Here is a 16,310-nt window from a genome sequence, read left to right on the forward strand (position 1 = left end):
GGCTTCCCACACTCTTGCAATGTTCTTAACAATGTTTGCGCTTTATTATTTTAAATAAACAATCCATGCCGCTCGTGTGACTCACAGACCCCCCCTCCCGCCCCAGCTGTCCCTTCCTTTCGTTCGCCAAAGCTGTCTGTTGCGCGCCCGCCTGTTTCGCGCCCGCCTGTTGTGTGTTTCTAGGACACAATGGGGAAAGACAGACCCCACGCCCTCCTTTCTCTTTCTCTGCTGTGACAGCCTCGGAAAGAGAAAGTAGAGGAGGAGGTCTGTCATACCTGAGTCAGCCGCGCTCAGCCACTCTCTCTTTCTTTTCACGTTTCTTTTTCACCTAAGCATTTTCTCAGATATTCTACATTTGTTCATCTGATCTTTTCATCCCTGCTCCCTGAGCAGTAGCGATGGGGAATGACAGACCCCACCCCGCCCCTTCCTCTCTTTTTCTGAGGCTGTCAGTCACCGCAGAGAAATGGAAAGGAGGGAGCCGGGGTGGAGGTTTGTCATTCCCCATCGCCTCTGCTGTGACAGACAGCTTCAGAAAGAGAAAGGAGGGAAAAGGAGGGGATGGGTGGGGTTTGTCTTTCTCCATCGCCAGTCCTCTGTCGTATACATTCTTGTGTTGAAAACCTGCGAAAGAGTGAGTCTGCGAAAGTCGAACCGCGAAGTATCGAGGGACTACTGTATATGCCCCTCCACATTGATTCGTTGGTCCATTCGGCGAGTATTAATGTTATTGTTAACATCACAGTTTGCAAATTGAGTCACCTAAACTAAACTTTGTTGTTGTTTTGTTCTCTGTGTGCAGTAATGCAGAGTCGTGACCCCAGTACGAATGTGGTGCTGCTGGAAGACGCTGCCGCCGTGTTTGGCGTTATTTTAGCTTCTGGCTGCATGGGGCTCACCTCACTCACAGGTACACAAAGATCACGCTCCATTAATGTCTGCACTTTTATTAAACTTGAATCATAAGCTGCTTGCATCTCATGTTAGTTTTGGACTTTAAATGTTGCAGCTTTCACATCAGACTTATCGTTTCAGGTAACCCGTACTACGACAGTCTGGGCTCTCTTGGCGTGGGAACCCTGCTTGGCACCGTTTCAGCCTTCCTCATCTACACTAACACCGAGGCACTGCTGGGACGCTCCATACAGCCGGAGCGTGTCCAGAAGCTGACAGAGTTTCTGGAGAACGATCCTGCGGTCAGGTCAGCAAGTGAACAGACTTCACAAAACACAAGTGTGATCAAGTGGTGCCTCAAATTATCACGCGAATAGAAATAAATCCATGTCTGAGTGTTGTAACAATGAAGACACGGGGGTACTTTAAGACGATTCGGGCTTAAAATAAACCACTCTGTGTTTACGTGACTCCTCCTTGTTTTGATGTTCACATGTTTAAACAGAATAATCCAGTTTCATCTCTTGATAACAAGGTCTTAAGGGCTTTCTCTAACATCCAAACTGATACGGATTTTTATCTGTAAATTATTTCCTAAAATTAACGAGACAGAAAGCAGCAAAATCACCCCCAGTGCTTCCTTATGTTGGATCATTTACTGTCCGTGCTAAACGGCCTGCTTTGAGGTGAACAGTCATTCAGGTTCATCTTCCCGGTCTCGTATTGAACTCTGTGTAGCAGAAATATTGTGCAGAAGTGATCGTATGTTTTTGCTTTTTGTGACCAGGGCCATCCATGATGTGAAGGCCACAGATATGGGGCTGAGTAAAGTTCGCTTCAAGGCTGAAGTTGACTTTGATGGCCGAGTGGTGACGCGGTCTTATCTGGAGAAACAAGACATCGACCAAATCCTTAACGTAAGACTTTATTTTATTAATTCAACTTTATTTATACAGGTTAATCTCGTTGAGTCACGAGGACTCATTTTCAAGAGAGACCTGTTATATTTTGCTGTATTCTCAAAAAACTGTCCTATTTTCTTATTTTACTTTTGATTGAAAAATGTACCCTGTTGAATAATATCGTGACATTCAGCGTTAAAGACAGTTTAAATATGTTTGACTTGCATCACTACAGTAACGGCTTCAGTGTGCACATGTCAAAGACAAACGTCTGGACAATAACTAGGCCCAAGAAGTTTATTTAAATGTAAATTTAGCAAAAAAAAATGTGCAGATGTTAGGAGCTTTTTTAAACAATTCTATGTATACACGGGAAAAAATATAAACAATAAAGTGTTTAACAGTCAAACTGTGAAACCCCCACTCTTGTGTGACCTTCACAGGAATATGTACTGATTCAGAGAGCCTTAAAGATGTTGATTTTATTAAAGTGTCTTTGTGTGAAGCTCCTATAACCAGTTTGTGTCTTCCCTTCAGCATCTAGCAGAGTGATCTCTGTCCAGGGGGTTAGTGACGAACCAGCTCATGAGAAATACAGTACCACTCTTTTGCTGCCTCAAATAAGTTCAGGAATTCAAAGCACATCAAGATTTTTTTTTACTTTTTAATCTCTTTTGCATCTCGTATTTCTTTAAGATATAATCTGTCACTCTGCAGATGTTCATGTTCTGGATGCAACATAGACCAACTCTTGCTATGAAGAAACATCGTTGTTCCTCTGGAGTTTTAACATCACAGAACCTGTCCACAAAGTGCTTCCATTTTTTTGGTGCATTGTGGATGTTATTAATAGATCTGTTTATAAATGTATTTTGTTAAAGGTGTTGCATTGATGAATATTAATTGAGATCTGAGTGAGAAAACCCACTGTTTTAAAAATGGCCACATACAATATGCCTGTTTTTAGCTTAGAGCTGTCATTTCTAACCCGGGCGGGCCGGGTCGGGCTTTTAATTTCAGATGCGCGCAGCTGACAATCCAGTTTGGATCACCTTAACATTTGAAAAACAGCACAAGTCTTCTGATGACTGAGTTTGGAGAAATCTTCCTTTACAAAAATAATTACAAAACAACATTGTTGATTCTGGAGAATGCTTAGCACACCAAGCGATGTCGGCATCACAGACTGTTGTTTCCCCCAAGATCAGACAGTTACACTACATTTCATTTTCCTGAGCAAAAAACGTTTTGGCCTGGGTGACCGTAGAAAACGCAGCATAAGAAGTTTATTTTGTGAATTGTAGTGGACTCCACCCCTCCCCTAAAACAGTGCTTCCCAACCCTGGTCCCTGAGGGACACCATCCTGCATGTTTTAGTTGTTTATCTGCTCCAACACACCTGATTCAGTGATTTAACTACTTCCTCAGGTTCTTCAGAAGCCTGTTAATTACCCATTAATTAAAGGCAGGCGTGTTGGAGCACATAAACAACTAAAACATGCAGGATGGTGTTCCTCAAGGAACAGGATTGGGAACCCTTGCATCACTGCAGAGACAGAAGACCAACAGGAGCTGGGCCTTCAAATCAGTGTAGTATACAATACCTTTTGGAGGCAGATGATGTCCAGTTTGTGTGTTCAGAACTTTTCTGACCAAGCTGATTATTTTTTTGTTTGTTTGTTTTTTGCATGTGCAGGAAATTCAACAGGTAAAATCCCCTGAAGAGCTGGAGATCTTCATGCTGAAACACGGGGAGAACATCATCGATACGCTGGGAGCTGAAGTGGACCGCTTGGAGAAAGAACTCAAGGTTGGATCAAAGCAGCATAAATAAAAGCTACAAAATAATTAAAAGGAACTCCACGTAAAGATGTAGTGACATTGTTTCTTGTCTTTGTAGCACCGTAACCCAGAGGTTCGACACGTAGACTTGGAGATCCTATAGTACCTGAAGGGCCACTGAGGAAACATTCTGCAGCACCTAAAAGAACATTAGAAGAAGAAAGGATAGCCAGGTCCACCTCTTCCTCTGACCACCACAAACAACTCGTCAAGTCTTACCGAAGAACAGTCTGGAGACCAAAACACAGCCGAACAGAGAGAGTTCATCCTGCTGGAGATCCTCGTTCACGCTGACGTTCGAGTGGTTCTGGATCTCAACAGGAAGTGTAGGATCCTCCATGTTTGCTTTTTGTTCCACATTCCTCCAGTTGTACATCTGCTTTTGAACAAGTCAGCTGTTTGGAAAGCAAAACCCAGAGCAGGACCAGGACCGTTTCTGTGCTTTACTTTAATGTCGTGCTGGAACCACAGTGATCGAGTTTCCTTCGTTCGAGCCAAGGAAACCCAAGCGCTGCGTATTTAAACAACTTATTTAATCTCTAGACAACGTTTTTTGAAAAACTTGTGAACGATGGCTCCACGCTGCACAGATTCTAACAAGGGTTGGTGGTAAGATTTTTATTGGTATTACAGAAAAACGCAAAAAAGCTGTTATTAAAGCTTCTTATTAGATATTAGAGGTGAAGAGTTAACTTGACGAGAGAATCACTTAAAATAGTTTATATATAAAACTAATTTTTGTAATCTTTTATGAAAACTAAAAAAAAGATAGATATTTTTTCCTTTCTTTGTGGCAGTCCTGAAGTTTTGAGTATTTTGAGGTTTTCAGATGATGGTTTTATGTTCCTGTAATGCAGCTCTGGCCAGAATGGGAAAGTAGTCTCCTTTTCTACAGAATATAAAGTCCAAGTTCTTCATCGCAAAACTACCAACCGCATAAACGAGCTGCGTATTGTTCAGATTTCCACAAACGCTGAGCTCTGCCAACAGATGTCAAACTTTGTGTGGTAAATCAGTGTAAATACCTCCATCTTGGTGTTTTGTGCTGAATGTTTTGTGTAAAATTTGCAGAGTTGGTGTGCTTTTTTTTTTTTTTTTTGCTTTCGGCCCTGCATCCAGCTGCAGTCCTGCATCCAGCTGCAGCCCTGCCCGCGGCTCGGAGTCAGCTCATGTTCCCAAGATGGATGTGAATTTCTGCAGGTGTTCGCCATATTTTACCTGATGTTCTGAAGGACTCTGAATAAATTTGGACTAATTTATTAAATGAAGTTGATTTGTGTCGTTTGTGTTGCATCGTGTAAACTGAGCCAGATGTGTGTTTTTGGGATGTTGACATCTGTGCAGGTGGGGTAAAAGAGTTGAGAGCTGTTTTCCTGTCAGATGGTTGAGTGGAATGTAAAACCATTAGATGGTGCAGTTGTGGAGGATGTGAAAGAGGAGGGATATGGAGGAAGGGGGGGGGGGGGGGGGGTCTAGCCTGTACGCTGACGTCAATAAAAACAGTCATTTCCAACCAGTCTGCGCACTGACCCACCATTCAAAACATTACGCACAGCGCCGCGGCCGGACCACGCTCCTCTCCTCTGAAACCCTTTCTTTTTTTTTTTAAATCTTTTGTCGTCGAGCTCGGACAGTGGAAGCGTGCGGACCAGCCCCCCCTCAGTCTGCAGGTTTTTAAACCCCGCTGAGTGTTGTGTTCAATGGGTGTTGCGCGCATCATCAGTGTCTCGTCGTGCCATTCCCAGGTCAGTTGCGCCACTGCCCATCCTGTTTCCGTTCATATCGACCCCTTCCTCTGAACTGTTGGGGGGTGGGGGGACTGATTATTGTGCACATTGACTCTAAAATAAGACAAACCCATCAGTTTGTGGCTCATTTGAAAAAAAAAAGGAAAGCAGAAGCATCACCTCTCCTCTGCGCGCGCCATACCCGCTGCTTTCACTCATCATTATCAGATTTAATAAACTTGATCTAAAAAAAAAATCTTTTGTTTAATGCTGTCGATGCATTTATGTATTTTTTTTTCCTTCCTCTCCTCTCTTGTCTTTTCATCTCCATCAGCCCACAGATGGGGGCGCGCTCAGCCTGCCCAGCTGGGGTCTCAGATCTCCATTAAAAAAAAAAAAAAAAAAAGCTCCATCCTCACTCTTCACCAAATCACATCCTGCGCAGCGACATAACCTTTTATTACGCATGAGTTAGAACAGATCTCGTTGATAAATCTGTTTCTCCTCTGGTGATGGATTATTTTTGGTTTGGATCGCAGGCGCAGGAGATGATGAAGAGGAGCTGACAGAAGTCTCCATGTTGACGCCCCCTCCATCCGTGCTCTACGCTTTTAGCCTCTTTACGGTGCTGCCTTGTCTCGAATATGTTCAAGCAGCATTGTACAGGGCTATGACGGCGTAGAGAGCTGCGCTGCGGCTCCTCCTGACCCCCGAGGATCATCATGGCGGCCAAAAATCATGACGTCATCCGTTGGGTTAAAAACACCAACATGGCGGGAAATGTTGGCCCAAAGACAACGTGCTCCTGCCAGGACGACTGAAACGTTTTGTTTCTTATGAGGATCTGGATTAAATGATTTAGTCTGCTGTTTTCCAGGGATAGCAGCACATTAAGTTACAGAACTAATCGGTTTTACTATGAAAATGGTGCCACGCTGGAAAAAAAAAATTCTTATAATTATTAAATACTACTGCAAATTTATGAATGAGAACCTCAAAATTATGACTTATGCAACACAATTAGCATCTCGTACTCATGAAAGTATAATTCTGAGATCCTAAGTCATAACTTTATGAAATGCGAAGTCATGACAAAGACATAAGTCTCTTAATTATGATATGTTAAGTGAAGATGCTACCTCGTAACATCTTCATTTAAGTATGGTATGTAAAAAATAAATCTTATATATGAAATGCTAAGTCAATATAAGAGAATAAGTCACAATTATGAACTAGTATTTCATTAGAATGTGCTAATTGAAGACGTTCAGTCTTTGATATGGTACACTAAGTCATAATTATAATATGCTAAGTTAAAATTTAGAAATATTATCATTATAAGATCCTAAATCTTAGGGATACTAAGTAATATTTATGAGATGCTGCATAGTACATTTTAATGACCAACTACTAAGTCATGATTTTGAGATTGTATATTTTTGTAAGTGTAAGATAGCTTATAAATGTGGTTTATTATAATTTTGTATCTCATCATTTTATAATTTTCACTAAGAATTTATCAAAATATTAGATAGGAATCTTTATTTGTTAGTTGAGGAACAGAATAAAAAAAACAGATGCAGTCTCTTGAGCTTGACTTGGTATTTTAAAATTATGAGACATCATTTTAAAATATTCTATCTTCTTTATTTGATTAGGCTACTTCCATTTAAAAAATACATTTATATCATAATATAAATACACATCATAATACTAGATGCCATCTTTAAATTTCGACTGAGTGTATATATATATATATATATATATAGTATCTCATAAATCCATCCATCTTTACTCGCTGGTCTTTTCCGGGACTCTGGTAGCTGGTGCCTGTCTCTATGGGGGTCACTGTGTGATAGGTACACCCTGGACAAGTTGCAAGTCCACCACAGGGACACATAGAGACAAACATTCTCACCCGCACCTCTGAACAGTTTAAGCTGACATAAATGTTTTAAAGTTTGTGGGAGGAAACTGGAGTCCTCAAAGAAAACCCATGCATGCACAGAGAGAACATACAAACCATCAAGAAAGGTTGCAGGCCGGGAAGCAATCCTGCAACCTTCTCACTGAGAGACGACAGCTCTAATCACTGTTTTGATGTCCTCCATCTCATAATCATGTTTCAAACATTTTTTTTTGTCTCACTGATGACAATGACAAAATGTATTTAATATAAGTGTTAATGTTTTCCAGAACAATTTTGAATTACAAAACTGTATTACCTCATAATGACCTGAAATCTGATGCTGTTGGTTAAAAAAATGTCTGATTTTGAGTACTTTACATAAAACACTAATAAAAGTGTGCTTTTAGACCATGGTTTGGTTTCAGTTTCATACTTTCAAGCTCATTATTTCTTTAAAGTATTTGCAGAATCTTGCAAATTGTTACAGAAACAAAAGTATTTGTTCCTGAAACAGTAGCTTTATGTGATAAGATCACTCAGATCCTAAATTTGGAGTAAAGCTGGTGCTTTTGACATGCTGCAAAGGAATTTTGAAGCTTATCGGATGCTTTTATGTTGGTAATAGGACTCGTAAATGCTACTGACTAAGTAGTAGTTGATATTTTAAATTAGTCTTGGATACATCTTTGCGTCTCAGTGGGAACAAAGTTCCAGTTTGTGGCCTGCAGTCTGAAAACTGAGCCCTTGACTTTTACTGTTTGTTCCGAGTGTCTGTTATCCAGAGCTGTGTCTGATATGGGATTAGTGATGAGAGACTTGTTAATTAGAATGCCTCCTTACTAACGAGCTTAGATTTCCCGGAGGTTAAACCAGTTCATGACCCTTCTGTGGACAGACAGACACACCACACCAAGAGACTTCACCATGAAAATAATTTAAAAGAACAACTGGACTTCTATTCTGAAGTTGGAGATGTTTCGCTTCCCATCTGGGAGACTTTATCAAATATATTTATTGTTAAGGCTGGAAATAGTGTATCTGCGTCAGTGCCACTTTCCTGTGGGGTCCCACAGGGATCAATTATTGGACCCCTTTGTATCTGCGTCAGTGCCTCTTTCCTGTGGGGTCCCACAGGGCTCAATTCTTGGACCCCTTTTGTTTTCACTCTGCCTGCTCCCTTTGTGGTCTATCCTGAGGAAACCTTGTCTTACATTTCATTGTTATGCTGATGATTGTCAGATTTCTTGCTCCATTCACCCTTTGTTAAAATGTCTTGATGACTTCAAGACATGGATGGCTTCAAGTTTTTTAAGTTTTGATGATCAGAAGACTGGGCAGCACGGTGGCGCAACTGGTAGAGCTGCTGCCTCTCAGCGAGCAGGTCCCTGGTTCAAACCCCGGTCCAGGGGCCTTCTGGGTGGAGTTTGCATGTTCTCTCCGTGCATGCGTGGGTTTTCTCCGGGTACTCCGGTTTCCTCCCACAGACCAAAAACATGCATGTTAGGCTGATTGGTAACTCTAAATTGTCCCTAGGTGTGAGTGAGAGAGTGAATGGTTGTTTGTCTTGTTTGTCTGTCTCTATGTGGCCCTGTGATGGACTTGCGACCTGTCCAGGGTGTACCCCGCCTTTCGCACAGTGATTGCTGGACATGGGCACCAGCGACCCCCGTGACCCAAAATGGAATAAACGGGTAAAGATAATGGATGGATGGATGATCAGAAGACTGAAGTCATTGTGTTTAGCCCTAGCTCTACTGCTGTCTCTGATCCTGTGAATCTTGACTCTCCAGTCTTATTTTAAGCAGTCTGTTACGAATCCCGGGATGGTTTTAGATTCTGAATTTAAGTTTAATAAACATATCATCTTTGTTCTTTTTTCAAACTTACAATGCATCATTGGGTCTGATTTTCAACCAGTTCTACTTTAATTTACACCTTCATGCATGTCAATAAACATCTCTCATGAGCCAGGTGAAAAAAGAGCTAAGAGCCTCCATCGTGAGGGGAAGTTGTTCTAGTCTAATCTGTATGTGAATCTACCAGGCGTCATCTAGCTCTGTAAAGCTTGGAACTCCACACACACACCAGACATTGTTGAATTGAACCTAGCAGATGGGAACTGAAATGCTTCAGCTTCAGAATAAAAGTCCGGTTGTTCTGTTTTTTATTTATTTTTATTTAATTATATATTTTTGGACGGATGGATTGATCTGGACTGAAAATCTTTATCGGTGTTACAGCATGATCACCTGCAGAATCAGTTTACAGATTTTATTAGAAATTCCAATTTTCTTTACTACAATGGCCATGAAGGAGGATTGCTGCCTGTGTTTTATGTTCAGGTTTCAGTATCAGTAATGCAGAAGAGGAAGGAGAGACATTGGGTCCAGGCACTTAACGTCCTCACTGGCTGCAGCTCGCACAGGGCTGCAGGCCGTTTTCATTGCAGGAAGTGCATTTGAGGGCTTTGAAGGAATCTGTAAAGCAGTTCCGAAACACGGACATCTTGCTGCCATGGCACATCGGGCACGGGATGAAGGCGAAGCCTCCGCAGGTCTGGCACGTCTGGGGTTGCTGTACCCTCTAAAAAATGAGATCAGCACATGCTTTATGTCTGAGTCAAGACAAATTAACATGATTATGTGCTACATAAAGTTTTGTCAATACAAACGTCTCATTTATGAATCGGTTGCTTTGGCCATTATTCTACATTTATATTCTTACTTTTACCATTTGTTACAGAAACAAATTAAAACATTTTTCGAAATGTCATTTTTTTTTCCCTCAATATTTTGAGAGCAAAGTCTTTAATTGTTCACTCTCATCATGTTAGCGGATGGACATGCACAATCTTTTCGAGCGGAACAATGTTCAACATCCTGCAACTGCATCCTGTAACTTTGTATGACTTAAATGTCATCAGACTGATTTATCTTTAATATTTATTTATTTTTATTTAAAGGGGGGGAGACCTAAATGTGAATAATGCTGCTGCCGTTCAGTGTGAGGCCTTAACCAATCAGTTCCCCCCCTCCCCCCATTATTTCTGGCAGATTATTAGCGCAGTTTGCTCACGTTTCACTGATGACATGACAAGCTGGACAGCTCCTGTTTATAATGTCTTTGCCTCGGTGGTTTTGAACAAGTGTAAATATTAATGTTAATAATTCATGATGACAAACCTCTCTGTGTTTTATCAAGTCACAAAGCCAAGACTGAACTACGATGTCCCGAGAAGAATCTGAGAGAAAACATCTATTATTTACCATCTTTATGGATCAAACCACAGGGTTGACTGGAAGTGATGCTCAGGAAATCCATCTGATTTTGACTAACATTAATATTGCTGAGTCAGCCTCCTCTCTTTTGTTATCCCTGACCTTGTATTTGTGATCTTACTGCATAGTTTTGTGCCATTCTAGCCATTTATACCCAGAGATGGGTGTTTTGACTTTTTAAAATTTTACTTTTATACTTTTAATATTCAAAATCTTAAATTTTATTTACAAATAGTTTCACATATAACTATAATATCTCTCCATTTCCTTCAAAACATTATTCTATTTAAAATCTGTTTCAGCTATTTTTGCTTGGAGCTAGCTTTTACTTATTTTATCTATCATTCTGCTACTGTTTTGTTACTTCTAGCTTAGCTAGCCCGTTGATACCTTTTAATACCTTTTTGTATCTTTAGCTAGGTTTTTGCATTCTTTAGTGTTTACCCAACCTTTTTCTGCTTTGGGTTAGTGATATTAGTTAGTGTTTTGCTTATTTTAGGTGCAAGCTAGCCTTTTGCAACTATTGGCTTCTAGCTACTGTTCAGCTACTTTCAGCCAGAGTTTTCTTTAGTTCGCTTTTTGCTCATTTTTAGCTAATATTTGGCTTTTTTTTTTTTAGCTTTTAGCTAATGTTTTGCTTGTTTTATTTCAGCTTCTTCAGCAAGCTTCTTCAAAGTCATTCAGCACCAGTTTTTCTGGCTCATAGGTGCAGAGAATTAAACCAACCTCAATTTTCATCAGAAGATCTTGCAGCTCTCCTGATTCATTCATGCCAAGGATCTTTTCAGCACCCTGCAGAACAAGTGTGACATCAGAACCATCCTGCCTGACTAAGATACTGATCTCTGGTTTGATCAGGACAGAGTGACTGGGACTGACCCCGAGGTAGTGTCCATCGATGAACACGACTGGCAGTGAGGGAGGTTCGCCCACACGTTTGCACCGCTCCTCCAGCTCCTTCCCGTACTCGCAGTCCAGGGCGATGTTCTTCTCCACAAACTTCACCCTGTGGTTCTGGAAGATCTTCCTGACCAGCTCGCAACGCTCAAACGTCGTCCTCACCACACGGAAACTGGTGGTGTAGATCACTATCCGCCCAAACTCCAGCGATAACCCCATCTGTGAAGAAGACAACAAAAATACTGAAGGTCAAGGATTATAATGAGCAGTCTGTCGTCGTCTGACTGTTGTTACGATTCTTCCACTGCTGTGTTTATTCATGTAGATATCACCTGCCACTGAAGACAAAGGCAGGTGATGAGGTTGTGTTTGCCTGCGTGTGTGTTTAAAATATCTCATGAACCACTGGATCTACTTTTAACTACATCTATGTCTGCTCAACCTTTTGGAATAATCCTGATTCAAGATTTTCGCTATTGTTGGGTAATGACTGAACAAGACTGAACAATGGTGGGTAATGGATATGTTTTAAATATCTCATGCAACCTGTAACGTTTAAAGTGTTGAAGATGATGCCAAAATACTGCTACCACAGCCAAATGACTTTAAACAAAACAAAATGGCTATAACCTACATTCATGTTACAGATATTGACCTAAAATTTGGTGTGCGAGTAGCAGGGATGATCACCAACACATATTCTGAGAGTTATCAGATTCTGCAGGATCTTTGTTTAAATTTTCTCTCGTATTTGGGTCAGCTTTGTTGGTTGGCAAGATGTCTCATGCGTCACTGTGTTCTCGCTGCATAACTTATTTATTATAACACAACGGAACCTTCGGTTGAACGTCACTTACTTTATTGAACATTTGCCAAAGAACACAGGCAGATCAATGCACACGTACACCACACTTGGTGTTCTTCCATCGAAGACACAAAATAGTACCACTAAACAACATATTGCTATTGCTAAATACATATAGATTTGTAGATTTTAATGAAACAGCCTGGAAACAATCATTGGTTGTAACTACAATGGATTACGATCAACTGAAACCAACATGGCTGCCACATCCAACTGACCCTGGTAAACACAGAAGTGGCTCTAATTCAGTGAATTCTGCAGATATTGTGCAAACATTTGGTATAGTTGTGGCTGAGACTCACTCAAAACACATAATCCAAGTACTGTACTACCCATTGTATTGTACCTTATATTAAAACTTTAGCTTTAACTGCTTGAGTCACCGTGCTTGACCGTTAGCAAAATATGTCATGAATCACTTGATGCATTTTAATGAAGCTTCCATAAGAAATCACTTGATGTACATTTATGATTCAATTTCAGAATAAATCCAATTAAAGATGGCTGTGACAGATATTAGACATTAGCCAACACAAAAAGAGCCACATTAGCTATGCACAAATTTTAAATTTAAAAAGTTTCTCAAATTATCTTTGCAATTTTTTTTAATTCTCCACCTTTATTGTCTGATGGGGGCTATGAAAGTTTACTGGAAACCTTGTCTGGAGACAATCTGGTCACCTAACTTTTGTGTTTGTGTGTTAAGCTCTTTGTCGTCAGCAGTGAACTGAGGTGTACTGGTCCACGTAAGTTTTTAATAGAGCTGAGTCCAGAGCAGACACAGGTGCTTCATGTTTTATTTTTATTTTTTGCTCATTTTGCCTTCATTTACGTCTTGAGACACAAAATCCTGTCTTACAGAGCCAAACGATGGACATATAGAAATAAAATGCAAATTCAATAAGAACAAAAAAACAAAGAATTCATAATGTCAGATCCTTATACAAAATTCAAAACATTTCACTAACAGATACAAACGACGTTCAACGTAATAATGGATGTCTGTGTGAGAAGGCTGATGGTATTTTGAAGCCAAATGAAACCAAATGTCATTTGAGTTTGCAGAATTATACAAAAATATTTCAGTTTTTGAAAACTTTATGTTTTACTCTGATTAAAACCCTCGGCACACCTTCAAACAAAAACTCAATTCTCAACATTTTTCAAATTAGAAACCATGTTTCCAGATTTCATTTCAGGCAATAATCTTTAATTGTTTACATTTTGCTTCATTCGATTCACCAAACAATTTACTATACTTTAAAAATACTCACTGGTTAGTACCTCTAAGGCCATTCTCATATTATTTTAGGCATATTTGACTAGTGTTGGAATTTTTTTTTAAGATTAAAAAAAATATTTACAGTCCATAAATGTGTTCTATTTAAACAAGTACTTTGGAGCAGGACTCTCAAAAGTTAAAACATGGTGTCCGATACTAGTTTTATTTACACTGACTACAACTATAAGTACTTCCGTTTGGGTACTTACTGATAATGTGCACTGACACAAAGTAGTTAATAAGTTAGTACTTAAAAAATCACACGACATTGGAAACACACTGCAGTCTTCTGTCAATGTCACTTGTGTTTATCAGAAAAAGAATATAATGGACTTTTTTTGGTCCTCAGTTACTTGCAAAGTGGAAAAAGAAATGACGTCAACAAGCATAAAAGGGGTATAAGTTTAAAGTATTGGGGCATTTTCATGAGTACGAGTATGAGTACATTAGGGTAATATTGGATCTGATACTAATACCAATACTGGTACCAAGACACCACTATTTAAAACTACTAACAGATAGGCTTAATCAGTTTGCGGTGGAGATTGCGTTTGGTTTGACTGGCCTCTCAATGAAAATTGCAGGTATATATATATATATATATATATATATATATATATATATATATATATATATATATATATATATATATATATATATATATATATAATTAGGTAAACAATTTTAAAATCTATATCCTTTACAAGCGGTTTGCACTCTGTTCTTCAGACTGACGAGCAGTAGTCAGTGCAGGGACAGAAGAAAGCAGTGCTGAATTCATTAACCTGATTAGTTTTCCTGAAACGCCTGATGTAACGCGTCATTAATCTTTAATTGTTCTCTGAACTCTGTTGTGAGCTTTTGTTCTCGTTCTACACCTGCATGTAGCTTCTGGAGAAACTGGAGAGATCATATCGCTACAGTTTTAGCTTCTCTCCAGTGGCTCCCGGTCAAATTCAGAATAGAATTCAAACTCTTACTTCTAACCTACAAAGCCCTCAACAACCTAGCTCCATCTTATGTTACATACCTTGTTGTTCCATATTTTACTAACAGAGCACTTAGCTCTCAGACTGCAGGCTTACTTGAGGTTCCTAGAGTTTCCAAAAGCAGAATGGGAGGAATAGCGTTCAGTTATGTGGAACCAACTTCCAATTTCTGTCCATAGGACTGACACATTGTCCAGTTTCAAGACTGGGCTTAAGACTTTCCTTTTTGGTAAAGCCTATAGTTCAAGTCGGCTTGTTATGCTGCTATAAACTTAGACTACTGGAGGTCAAATTGACCTCTAAATTCATAAAATGAATTGTTACAAATGAATAGTTTTCATTTGATACTATTTCTATCTTAACGTGATACTTGACCTGCCATTGTGTATCTGTTCCTCCGTCCTGTTCCTCTCAAACCCAGCTGTTTGAAGCAGATAGCCGCTTGTCCTGCCTGGTTCTACAGGAGGTTTCTTCCTCATGAGGGAGTTTTTCTTTTCCACTGTTCATGCTTGCTCAAGACGAGAGTCTGCAATGAAGTTAAACTCAAAGCAGTCTGCTCCTCAGATAATTAATGTTATTAACTTACTTTTTATGAATGTTTCTGTTCAGTGCCCTGAGACGACTTCTGTTGTGACTTGACGCTATATAAATAAACTAAACTGAATAGCTTCTGTCAAACGGGGGGCAGTCCTGAAACCAGTCAGGCTATGAGGTGATTAAAAGGGACAGTTTAAACCAGCGTACAGGTACTTACAGCATTAGGAAGGTTTTCAAAGAGCGCCTGACCCGCGCTGACTTTGTGTTTGACCCCTCGGACTGTCCCGTTGTTACTGAGGATGTTGACCCTCTTGGTGGTGAACACCCAGTCTTTGGTGGTCCCCGCGTACACGAGCAGTTCATCGAACTCGCTCCTGCTATCGTCCAGCTCAGAGCCCAGGTATCCAAACAGGTGTCCATGAACATCTCCTGTTGTGGAGGGGGTGCTGGCCCGCTCTGCGTCCGAGCTGCTGGCGCAGTCTGAATCCAGGGAGTCCGAGGGCCCCTCATCCTTGAACATCTCCTTCAGCACCCGGCCGCTGTTCCCAGAAGCCACGCGGAACCTCACCCGCCTTTGTGGCCTCTCCTGTCCTGCCATCCGCTCTGTCCCCTCCATCGCAGACCCCCTGCTTCATTCCTCCTCCCATCCGAAGGTAAACACCGAGCTCAGACGCACCGTTTGGATTCTAATGGATTACTACGAGGTTTAAGCCTCAGCTGCACGCAGAGATCTAAAAATGACTGTAAGCTGCCTTCCAGTCACACTGCCTCAACCAGTAAATAATACATGCACACCTGCCATGGCAACCAAACACGCTTATCTCTGGTAAAAAGATATCATCCTTTGAATTATTCATCACACTTTACAGTTTTCACTGAAGCTTTGACAGAGGACTTTTACAGACGACCTTCATACACTTTATTCAAACTAAAGAACATTTCTCCTTCTTTAAAACTTTGATAACAGCCCAGGAAGGAAATAAAGACCACTTTGAACCACATGCAACAGAGTAAAACTTCCACCATTTTGGTCCAGACTGAACAGGTTGATCCAAAATTTTGTCCAGACTACTGTGGTCACCAGATGAACTGTCAGATTGTCCAGATGTTAAATTGACGATGTAACAAGGTTGAGTCAGGCCCGTCTAGACAAGTTCTTTGTTGAAACATTTTGTCTTTTAT

General features: G+C 40.4%; 2 protein-coding genes across 2 annotated transcripts in view; one reads left to right on the plus strand and one right to left on the minus strand.

Moving 5' to 3' along the window:
* Window positions 1-4,760, plus strand: part of slc30a9 (solute carrier family 30 member 9) — a 13,185-nt gene extending 8,425 nt beyond the window's left edge. Inside the window, exons 13-17 of the mRNA XM_037675693.1 lie at window positions 806-913; window positions 1,039-1,204; window positions 1,685-1,814; window positions 3,496-3,609; window positions 3,700-4,760. Of these exons, the coding sequence (XP_037531621.1) occupies window positions 806-913; window positions 1,039-1,204; window positions 1,685-1,814; window positions 3,496-3,609; window positions 3,700-3,744 (563 nt within the window). The 3' untranslated portion in view covers window positions 3,745-4,760. The remainder of the gene's footprint in view (window positions 1-805; window positions 914-1,038; window positions 1,205-1,684; window positions 1,815-3,495; window positions 3,610-3,699) is intronic.
* Window positions 4,761-9,680: 4,920 nt separating this feature from the next.
* grxcr1a (glutaredoxin and cysteine rich domain containing 1 a) lies at window positions 9,681-15,810 on the minus strand. The gene is made up of 4 exons (XM_037675694.1): window positions 15,346-15,810; window positions 11,435-11,674; window positions 11,282-11,347; window positions 9,681-9,860 (listed from the first exon to the last, which is right to left on the minus strand). Exons 1-4 carry the CDS (start codon window positions 15,742-15,744, stop codon window positions 9,681-9,683), a joined length of 885 nt encoding a protein of 294 aa, XP_037531622.1. The 5' UTR covers window positions 15,745-15,810.
* Window positions 15,811-16,310: the final 500 nt, after the last annotated feature.

Source organism: Nematolebias whitei, chromosome 4 (assembly GCF_014905685.2).
Source record: "Nematolebias whitei isolate Nwh7 chromosome 4, NemWhi1, whole genome shotgun sequence".
Lineage (NCBI taxonomy): Eukaryota > Metazoa > Chordata > Actinopteri > Cyprinodontiformes > Rivulidae > Nematolebias > Nematolebias whitei.

What these genes read in the sequence shown, in the direction of transcription:
- grxcr1a (XM_037675694.1), bottom strand. Translation starts at nt 15,744, where the DNA reads ATGGAGGGGACAGAGCGGATGGCAGGACAGGAGAGGCCACAAAGGCGG. An exon ending in TTGAAAACCTTCCTAATGCT is followed by an intron (nt 11,675 to 15,345) that starts GTAAGTACCTGT and finishes TCTTCTTCACAG; the next exon opens with ATGGGGTTATCGCTGGAGTT. An exon ending in TCGATGGACACTACCTCGGG is followed by an intron (nt 11,348 to 11,434) that starts GTCAGTCCCAGT and finishes CTTGTTCTGCAG; the next exon opens with GGTGCTGAAAAGATCCTTGG.